The sequence below is a fragment of the Vanessa atalanta genome, chromosome 26 (assembly GCF_905147765.1).
Source record: "Vanessa atalanta chromosome 26, ilVanAtal1.2, whole genome shotgun sequence".
NCBI classification, from domain to species: domain Eukaryota; kingdom Metazoa; phylum Arthropoda; class Insecta; order Lepidoptera; family Nymphalidae; genus Vanessa; species Vanessa atalanta.
The window spans coordinates 3,310,284-3,320,770 of record NC_061896.1 but is presented as its reverse complement, the minus strand read 5'-3'; the positions used below and the strand labels follow the sequence as shown (position 1 = coordinate 3,320,770).

The following is a 10,487-nucleotide window of genomic DNA, read 5'->3' as shown; positions in this document are numbered from 1 at the left end:
TGATATTAATTTGAATCTCATTTTACAATTATAATGGCTAGAAAAGAAGAACCGAAAAGTATTAAAAATATATAAGTATTTACAGGTTAATCATTATCACTCATAATAATTGTGAGCTTTAATTTACTTTCAGTTCAACCTAATAATGATTTAGAAAAAAAGATAATAGAAGCTTTTGAAGTATTCGATCATTCAGGCAAGCAAGTAGTTGATGTACGAGAAATTGGAACCATTTTGCGCTCTTTAGGTAAGTTGTAAGGGAATAATTTACAAGTGACTACAAAAATCGTTAAAATATCCAAAATTTATTTGATATCTATACCATATTTTATTTGAATATGATTGTAGGTTGTTGCCCTACAGAAGCTGAAATACAGGAAGTCATCCTTGCTACAGAAAATAAAGAAGCTACTGGAAATATTCCACTTCTGAACTTTCTTCCATACATGTGCAAAGCAATGATAGAACATAGGTTAGATTCATATTACTAATATGTTTTTGTCTTAAGTCCTTAAACATATACAAATATGAATAAAAATTGTTACTGTATAAATCTTGACCTCATGGAACGGTGGCAAGAATGCTAGCAGTATTTTCCTATTGAATCGCAATTACAAACCTCTGGGCATATAACGAACGAGTCCTCCCGTCGCCAGAGGAGGCAATAAGGAGAGGTGTTATACTTTTAATAAAGCTTTTTACAGTTTTTTATGGAGACTTTTTATAGTTAAATAGTAAAAAATATTCCCATTGTCAAAAAAATAATTTTAGTTACTATATTAATCTAAAATATAATATATCCACTGTGTTTTTTTCGTATTTAAAAGTAACAACCTTTTTCATTTGATCAGAAAATACAGATTATCGAGATATCACAAAATGATAGCATTTTTTTTTAGATTTTATCCAGCTAGTGCAGAAATGTTACTCGCAGCATTTCGTTATTTTGATAAAGAACAACGTGGTTTCCTTACTAAGGAGAAATTTGCACAGCTCATGCTTGAAGAAGGAGAACCTTTTACACAGGTTAGTAATTGTTTCAACAAAAATAGCAAATGAATAATATAAAGCATTATCTACAAATTGAGTTTTAGTTTTAATTGATATAATATTAATTTGAAAAAAAAAAACAATAAAATATTTGGTATATTGTTTTGTTAAAGTTATGATTTTTGATGATTTCATTTCATAAGTCATTTCATACTTTTACACATATGAGTAATTTATACAGGAGGAATTCGACGAAATGATGCAAACAGCGCTAGATCCAGTAACAGATACTATTACTTACGAATATTATATCAATCAGCTTATGGTAAGTCAACGTTATTCTTGTTATTTCTTTTATTTGGCTTGATTAATATTGAAAGTTCTGAAAGTTTAAAATAAAAACCTTTTTGTCTTTACAAATAAAAAGGTGTTTTTTAATAATAGTCCATTATGTTTATTTCGCGTAATTAAGTCGAATGCAAACATATCTCAGCGTTGACTTTGAATATTATACTCATTTAATTATTTATTTAATGAGTTTTCTAGGGCCAATTCTAGCTGATTTTATTTAGCAATTTTATATTATCTCCATTCATTTCCGAACATAATAACTTACACATTTTAGGACATCTCTGGTAGGTATTTGTGCAACCCCGTCTAGTTAAGTACCACCCATTCATCATATATTCTACCGCCAAACAGCAATACTTAGTATTGTTGTGTTCCGATTTGAAATGAGAACGACTCCGTTGACAAACACAAAATATTATATATATAATTTAAAGGTTTAATTTAATATTTCTTACAGAAACAATGTCTATTGATTGTGACCACTTACCATCAGGTGGCCCATTTACCAATTCGCCTACCAAAATGACATACAAAATCACTTAATGTAAGAAAAAACTTCTTGAGAAAGTAAAAAACCTTTTTGGCGTACTTTAGGGAGGGGTTCACCAAATGCCGCAATCCAATGTAACTGACAGAGATGTAATTTAAACTTAAAGAAACTTAAACTTAAACTTAATAATCTCTGGTTCTCTTTAAGTTACATCTCCGGTTTGTGGATTTGACTCGAAAGAATTGAAGCGAATGCGACACTAGCTTGATAGATAGACATTGTACTTGTCGGCCCAGCTATACATATATATAAGTAGAGGTAACACGTCGGATGGACTCAGAAAACTTATTTACGTCCTGCATAACAAAGACGATAGGATCATAATCTACGTTATAAATATTTATTCGATATAAAAGCTTTATTTATAGTCAAGAAAAAATCTACCACCAGTTCAACAGACCTGAGAAGAACCGGCCACAGAAACTTAGCGGGCGTTTCTTTTATTTTTCAGCAGTTGCATTTACAATGCAATTTTTCATATTACAATTGAATGCGGCCTAGAGGTGATCGTTTTATTCCTAAAGCAGTTTACGCTCCATTAACAGAAATGAGGTCGATATAGACACCACGCCTGCATCGTCTCCAGTGGCTTGCGATATCTATTCGAACATGGTGATTGCATACGCTCAGCATATAAACTTCATTCCGACAACATCTGAAGTAGAGATGCGATGTCGCAAGGGGCTTCCTAAGGGTAGGAAGTTCGTTTCCTGAATACTCACTCTATACCCCTTTACTGGTTTTTATATTCAAATCATATCGGGTACGGACCCATACTATAAGTTAAATTATTTTCAAATTATATAAGATTATGTTAATTCAATTAGGCAGTTATCCCTAAAACAATACTTGTTATTGTTGGAACAGTATATGTTTGGCGGTATGTATATTACATGTCTTCTAAAGGGCCTTTATAAATCCTTACGCCCAATAATACTGCGCAATCGTATCTTATAGTATATAATATGAAACGGAAACGGACTACACGTGTTTTGGAACCACAAGAAGTAGGCAAAATAAACAACTTTGACATTGAAGTGACGCTATATCATTCGCGAAAAGATAGCGTTTTAATGCCGTCAGTTATCGGAACTTTGGACGTAAAATTAAAAGGGATTATATATGTGTGTACGTAGTTCAGAGTAAGTGTTGTATGATAAATAATGATATTTTAATCAAGTATGTCTGTATACTCTATTCCAACAATAATAGGAGAAAAGCCAAATAAACAACATTTGACAACAAATTGACGCGATATAATTGGTCGAGCGCTTGATTATGCTACTATATTCACTATGATTTCCGAGAAATGGCGTTTTGAACGTCAACGAAACTAATCGGAATTTTGGAAGTAAATTTAAAGTGGATATGAGTAGTAAAGTGTAATAGGATTTTGTTATAAATAAAATTATATCAACCATAAACGCTTAGTAGTGCGCAAACTATAACTAAGTTATTAGCAAATCGCATGAAATACTTAAATCTGAAGTTTGCTTTACGTTAATCGAAATTGAATCAAATATGTAAATCTAGTTAGTCATATTAGTTTGAATAGAATTTATTTAGTACAGAAAATGAATTAATTACATAGGCACCTTAATTTTAATCATTTTATAACATGTGGGATTAATTCTACTTTTTTCCATATAGTCTAAAAATAAAACATCATTAAAATGGGAAATTTTTATTTGTCTTAATTTAACTTAAAATAAGTTTTCAATGTTGAAATTTTACCAAATTAATTTTATTTAATTACCAATCACGTCATTCAAAAAATGGATACATCACTAAGGTATTCCAATCATTTCATCTAATTTCAGAGATATTAAAAAGGTTATCTCTGATTTAAATAAATTAATTTAAATCAAACATTAATCACATGTTAAATCTATAAATACAAGGTGAGTATTTTAGTTGTTTTGTGCAAGTCGGCTAGCTCTCCTAGTTCTTATGGTGCTTGGAGTAGAGCTAGCTAAGCGTGAAGAGCTTCTAGTAGGTGTGGCTCTTCCAGATTCCTTTAAAGTATCTTTTAACTTATCACCATCTGGTTTCTCTGGCAAACTGCTGATTTCAGTATTATTCTTTTGCTCTTCACTGGGTTCCATAATAATTTGTAGTTCTTTTTGATTCTTCTCTTCCACTGGTGTTGTGATATTGGTATTGGTTATATTTGTTGTATCTTGTACCTCTTCCTTTACCATAACCTGTTCAGTTTCTACTGCATCCTTATTTATTTTATCTTCATTATTATCAGCTTTGCTTTTTTCATCAGCCTCAGCTATATCAAGCTTTTCTTCAGTTTTAGCTGCATCGACACATTTGCTAGTTTCAGTAGTTTTCCCTGTTGTATCAATTTTATCATCACTATTATTTGCGTCAGGACATTCATCTGATTCATTAGCTTTCCTGATAGATGTCAATAAATCTGATATCTGACTATCGAGATCTGAACCAAGCAGACTATCATCTAAGAAAGAATTGTTAGCGGATTTTGCCACACTTTCATCACCTTCCTCTTGTGTTGGTGTAGATTGTTTTGTTTTGGTTACCTGTTCACTGGCTTTTATTATGATTGTTGCATTGCCTGAAAATAATTATCAACATGTCACGGGATGAAAGGATATTTAAAAAGAAATAAACGATTTATAAAAGTAACTAGCAACATAATTTATTAGTATTACTTACCAACAACAGATTCATTAACTGCAAGTATTTTATCAAAGTCTTCCTTATTAGTGAATCCGATGACTAAAAGATTATTGATACTTTTGTGTTTCTTGATTGATGCTGGTTTAAATTGCTTCAAGAAATCATATATTACAGCTCTGGCCGGCAAATTTGGGCGACTGATCAGCTGTAAATAATTGTATTGTATTAGTATTGAAAATTATATTGAGGTGATGCAAAAAGTTTTTTATCGCATTTTCTTATAAAATTAATTAAACTCGTTTTAAAATAACTTTTTTTTTCTTCATTGGATATTAGTTATTGTTTTAATTATTCTACAGAAAGCAATTTTATTACCTTGACATAATGCAAATCATCTGTCTTTGGTGGTATCTTAGGGGTGGCTTGTACCGTAGACATATTAGGAGATGCAGCAGTATTATTTGCAATGGTTTTTGGTGTTGTATTTGTAGATGATTTAATAGGTGATGACTGTGCAGGTGAAACTAAAGGTTTTCCTGCATCAGAGGAGTTATCTGTTGGTGTAGCTTTAGTATCCGATAATTTTGCTACAGAAGAGTCTGTAGAGGTTTCAGAAGTATTCATCGATTTTTTAACTGTAGTTTCAGGAGAAGAAGATGCAGTCATCATATTGGGGATTGGGCTGGTAAATTCAACATCAATATCTTTATCAAAGCTTCTGTTCACCTTTTTCTTTAATTGGGATATTATCATTGATTTTGTGACCAAAAACTCTTTGTCAGTGAGTATAATGGATAGGAGTGCCTAAAAATAGAAATGATTAATATATTTATTATTATCTAATTAATATATATGTTATGTTGTTATTAATAAATATAATACAAACATCTTTGAATTTCGGTAAGATTTTAGGCAGTCTTTGTTCAATAAGTTCATCCATGAACTCTCTATAAATCTTGACTTTCTCTAATCTCTCATTTATTACTTTGATTGTGTCTCCATCTCCAATAAGGTTTTCCAAATTAATTTTTTCTTTGCCAGGATTGATATTTTCATTACTTTGATTCTGAGTTTTGTCTACCTTTTTTGGTTCAGGCATGTTTTTAATATATTCATCTAAATCTTTACCTTTATTTTGGTATAACTTTTCCAGCTAAAATAAAGTCATCAATCAGAATTTCACCTTCTACAACTATTCTATATATTATTATTTATTTGCAGTTATAATATAAGCTATGTATCTAATTTTAAACAAACAATGCTACAAATATTAGGAAGAGTAAAACTTTGTGGCTTACATTCTCAAATATTTCATCAAATTTGACGTAGAGTGCTTTCAACATATTTTTATTGTAAAATTCTTGGGGATCATCTGAAAGAATCACATGTTAAATTAAACTATCAAAATAAATTATTAACAAAATATATTTAAAGAATGATTATTATAAGTGCAATAAAAGGTAGTTTTTTTTTAGTAAGATTTTATGTATTCCTTTTAACTAGTGAAATAGTTTAGTTCGACAATATAAATAAAATTATTCATTTGACAAAATAACTTTTTCACATAAAACGAAAATAAAACTTTCGAGTATCTAAAGTTTATTTTCTATGCTAATGATACGCTATAGCATTCTAAGCTTACAAATCCTTTGGTTTTATTACTTTAAAAAGATATAAAAATAAAGGATTGTACACAACATATCATAGCAGACAGCATGTTTATGACTGATATTAATCAATCAACAAGTAATTTATTGACAAAAGTTTAAACTTTTGAATAAATCATAATGAAATATAACTGGAAGAGATTTAATAATATCACCTGATTCTATAAGCTGTGCAACACCGACTGACTTTGAGCTTAAACTTTGGGCGTCTTTTGCTATTTGTACTAACTCAAGATCAGTTTCCTTCGGGAATTTCTTGCGGTATTTAGTAACAATGTCACTAAAGTTGCCAACAACCTGATCTATCATGACACTCCTTATACGTGTTCGAATAGCATGTTTTAACAGACGCTGTATAAATGGGGATTGAAAATGCTCAATGTCCTTTGGGTCAGCGCAATGTTCGTTCTTAATCTCTTTCATGATTGTACCTAAAGCTAACTCGAGACGACCCTTCATCTGAACCGTAGGTGTTTTATCAACACGCAAGATTTGATCAGACTCAGCTTTCTTATCAATGGTATCTACTACTTGGGAAACTAATTTTTTAGTTTCCGCAACAGCATGAGTGGAAAGTTTATTGGGCGCTTGATGAGGTTTAGGTTTAGTTACCTTAGTAGGTTTGAAATCTTTGCGTGTAACCTGATTTTTTTTTTGAATTCTTTGGCTAATGCTTGGCCGAATGCTCATAAGGGGTCTGATTGATCCTCCAATATTACCAGTTTGAGACGGAAAGGGTTTTCGGATAGGAAATCCCAATTCTTGACGGGGGTTCGAAGTCTGCCAAGGGTTAATTTTTTGAGGAGCTGTGAAACGTTTGGGAGCTGATGGGGGTTGCCAATATTGATTAGGTGCTTGGCGTTTAACTCCTTGGGGTCTGGTAAAATTACCAGAATTGCTAGGACCGTCATATCTAGTGTTAAAGTTATTGGTATTGAACTGACGATTATTGGATTCTTGTCGATCGTATGTGTTAGAGCGATGCTCGTAATCATACTGCCTCTGAAATTTAATTACAAATTCAAATTATATAACAGATGGTACTTTATTGTAAGTATAAATAATTAATCAATTATTATGACTCCATCATGCCACTGCCATGGAATTTATGAAATTTTTTTGATTGACTTATAATACATGAAAGTAAAATAAGCATCATAAAACATCATATTCTTGGCAGTGATTTGTGATGATGACATTACAAATTATGAAAATATAACGGAAGGTTATATTTTAGTTGATTCATAAAATATAGAAAGATAAATTAAATAACATAATATTCATGACATTAACCTTATAATGGTAAGCTTAAATAAAAAATTATCTTCTTGGGACAAGAATATATTATTGGGAACAATAAAAAATATTATATTATAACATGCTAAAAATAATGTCAATAAAAATTTGTAACTTATTTAGCACATGAAGTATAAATAAAATGTGCATCAATTATGATAGTTTTAAAAGATACGTTCATTTAGTTCAAAGCATTATAAAAAGCGAAAATAACAAATATATGAATTAATTATAAAATCTTCACAATGTAAATACATTCATTTTTTTAAAAGAATTTATTAATCGTATTTGTTTTATTTGCACCAATGACATGGCTTTTATTAGTTGTTAGTGGATAAATGGTTATAGAGTATTTATGATATATCTTTGTTAGTAATAGAATAAGTAATTTTTGCATTCAATGTATTCTTATATGGATGAAAGTAGTTTATTAGTAATGTATAAGTCAATTTATTTCATATACTTTTCAAAGGTTAATATAGCAAATACTTTGAAAGTAGATTGCAAATAGCTATAGTAACCTACCTTTGATGAGAATCTGCTTAGCATTTCTTGTTCTTGTTGAATTATCTCTCTTTTACGTTTTAATAGCTCCAGTTCTATGTCCAAGTCCTTTAAAATTTTATCAATATTTTGTGAAAATAAATAAATACATTTTTAGGCTTGAGATCCTAATGCAATTACAGCCATATGATTAGTATTATCTTTCCTAATATTAATCAGTAATGGGATAGTTTCTGCTTCAAGCATTTATTTGTGAAAGAGATTCCATATTTAATCAAATGTGTTTTTGTTAATTTAACACTTGTACATAACAGAAAAAAAACAGATGCAAAGTAAATGTCAAAGGATAACTAAGTACAAAAGGTGTGCTATTTACCCTGAAGAGATATCTTATTAAGATAAGTTAGAGATAAAAAAATTAAGACACATATATAAAACATAGTCACACAAAATATAAATTACAGTTTGAAGTAAAATTCACAATTATAACTTTATTATATTTTAGAGGCAAGTAACATGAGTTACGTTGACATAAGTATTTCAAATCTTTTTTTCAAGGCTTTTAGAAAACATTAATATATTTAGATACAAGTTAAGCTGTTTCCGAATATTGCTATTAGTTGTCATTTATTAATCACATGTAAAACCATTGGCAGTTGTTGTCTGTGATGTATTACAAGCTTTTTCCGAAACACACTGCATTGTGGTATAAGTTTTACACTTCAATCTGTAGTAAAATATTTATTAAAATAGATATTCTTTTTGTTACTACATTTTGTTTGTGGTTGATTTTAGTGTTATAGCATTTTGATATATCTAATAATATTTAGCACCATTTTACAAAGAAATAATTGTCATTCTAGCAAATTTTCTACAAGTGTCAAAATGTTTACCTATACTAATAATATAAATGCGAAAGTAACTCTGTCTATAGGATAAACTGCTGAACCGAATTTGATGAAATTTAGTATGCAGCAAGTTTGAACCCCAAGGAAGACCCAAGAACAAACAATCTCTCCACAAAAACTACATACTACACTTTATAAAAAAATAAGTTAATCTTCAAATTTAAAATTTCGTAATTAAAAACGTAGTTAAATTTTACGTTAGTCAGGGCGGTATGTATATAAATCGTTTTATGTAAATACCTAAATCTTAACAAACAGAATTATCTATTGATGGAGAGCATCCGTTCACTACCTAATAAAATGTTATAAGTTATGTTAAAAGAATACAGATTCTTGAAAAATAATTTATTAAAAATATCATTTAAATATGTTTTTATACCGTTATATTTATATATAGGTTATAAGTGAATTAGTGAATTAGGGGGACATGCGAAATACTCAGGGAATTTAATACAAAAGACATAATAAAGGCTAGCGTAGGTTTTCCGTTGTTGATCTATAATATAAATTTATACTTACACGGAGATGATTAGTCATTAGAGGTCCACCGGGAGAAGGCTGATGGTGATTATTATCAAAATCTCTGTTGCGTCTCATATTATTTAAAATTAAGTGTTCTGACACAGCGGACCCTGTGTTATTAAATTAACACGAAATAAAATTGGCAATGGCTTATTTCTAAAATGAAACCGTTTCTGTCAATAGTGTCAGTCAATGCGAAATGCTATCGATGGAAATTTAATGACGCCGCGTCACGGTCATTGACTGAGACTTGCAAATTGACAGACGGACAGCCATATTTATTTTTATTCATAGAGAATATGGTTTCCTAAAACATAGACTAAATTTTCTTAATCTCTTTCTATGCGTAACTTATTTACATCTAGGTTGCTCCTAGAGATGTTTATAATATAGCAGATGAAGTGGAGCTTGAAAGAAAAAGAATAGAAGCCGCCGCTCCAAAGAAACGACGGGCATCCTCCCTTTTGAGAGCAACACAAATATAATTTTTTTCATACTTATGTAATTTTATACTTACATAATTTGACTTAGTAGAATAATACAGGATTGTATCAATTCGTTCAATATTTTTGTACCAAATTAGTTTTTCATTGTAATATTACAAATGTAAAGTTACGTTTTAGTTTATACAAGTTATTTGCATATAAATTAATTTGTAGTTCATATTAGTAGTTATCTAGTACAACGGTCAACGACTGTAATATCGTAAGCTTAAATGAATATGTGGTATTATTACTATACTTCTATATTTAGCAATGTGCTTAGCTTTTGTACAACTCATACATACATTAAGTAGCGGAACAAATTAACTAAATTAACCGTAAAATATAAATCTTGTTTTTTTGCAGGTTGACGACGAAGTTGTTGATTCTGAGGAACCTCCAAAATGAACCCCATGCTTAAAATACTCAAATAATGTATTAAAACTCTTCTTTGAAATACTCTTATAAAATTGTAATTGCGTCTCAACAATTGTTTTAAAATAAATATTTTTTAATAAAACTTTGATTTTTTTTTTTAATAATAAACGGGCTTTATTGATGTTAACTA

General features: G+C 29.8%; 2 protein-coding genes across 2 annotated transcripts; one reads left to right on the top strand and one right to left on the bottom strand.

The window, feature by feature from the left end:
• The first annotated feature begins 33 nt into the window (after positions 1-33).
• Positions 34-10,394, top strand: LOC125073920 (dynein regulatory complex protein 8). Its single transcript, XM_047685029.1, has 7 exons — positions 34-58; positions 134-247; positions 349-472; positions 900-1,026; positions 1,232-1,315; positions 9,803-9,938; positions 10,286-10,394. Exons 1-6 carry the CDS (start codon positions 34-36, stop codon positions 9,920-9,922), a joined length of 594 nt encoding a protein of 197 aa, XP_047540985.1. The 3' UTR covers positions 9,923-9,938; positions 10,286-10,394.
• Positions 3,566-9,692, bottom strand: LOC125073905. Its single transcript, XM_047685000.1, has 8 exons — positions 9,435-9,692; positions 8,029-8,115; positions 6,363-7,209; positions 5,839-5,912; positions 5,427-5,693; positions 4,916-5,344; positions 4,577-4,745; positions 3,566-4,475 (listed from the first exon to the last, which is right to left on the bottom strand). The coding sequence occupies exons 1-8, from the start codon at positions 9,510-9,512 to the stop codon at positions 3,802-3,804; spliced, it is 2,625 nt and encodes an 874-aa protein (XP_047540956.1). The 5' UTR covers positions 9,513-9,692; the 3' UTR covers positions 3,566-3,801.
• Positions 10,395-10,487: the final 93 nt, after the last annotated feature.

Bases quoted from the DNA above. Each gene is read 5' to 3' on its own strand.
- LOC125073920 (XM_047685029.1), top strand. From the start codon at position 34: ATGGCTAGAAAAGAAGAACCGAAAA. The intron at 473-899 runs GTTAGATTCATA...ATTTTTTTTTAG, and splicing joins AAAGCAATGATAGAACATAG to ATTTTATCCAGCTAGTGCAG. The intron at 1,316-9,802 runs GTAAGTCAACGT...ATTTACATCTAG, and splicing joins ATTATATCAATCAGCTTATG to GTTGCTCCTAGAGATGTTTA.
- LOC125073905 (XM_047685000.1), bottom strand. From the start codon at position 9,512: ATGAGACGCAACAGAGATTTTGATAATAATCACCATCAGCCTTCTCCC. The intron at 8,116-9,434 runs GTAAGTATAAAT...AAAATTTTAAAG, and splicing joins TAATGACTAATCATCTCCGT to GACTTGGACATAGAACTGGA. The intron at 5,913-6,362 runs GTGATATTATTA...TGATTCTTTCAG, and splicing joins TGCACAGCTTATAGAATCAG to ATGATCCCCAAGAATTTTAC.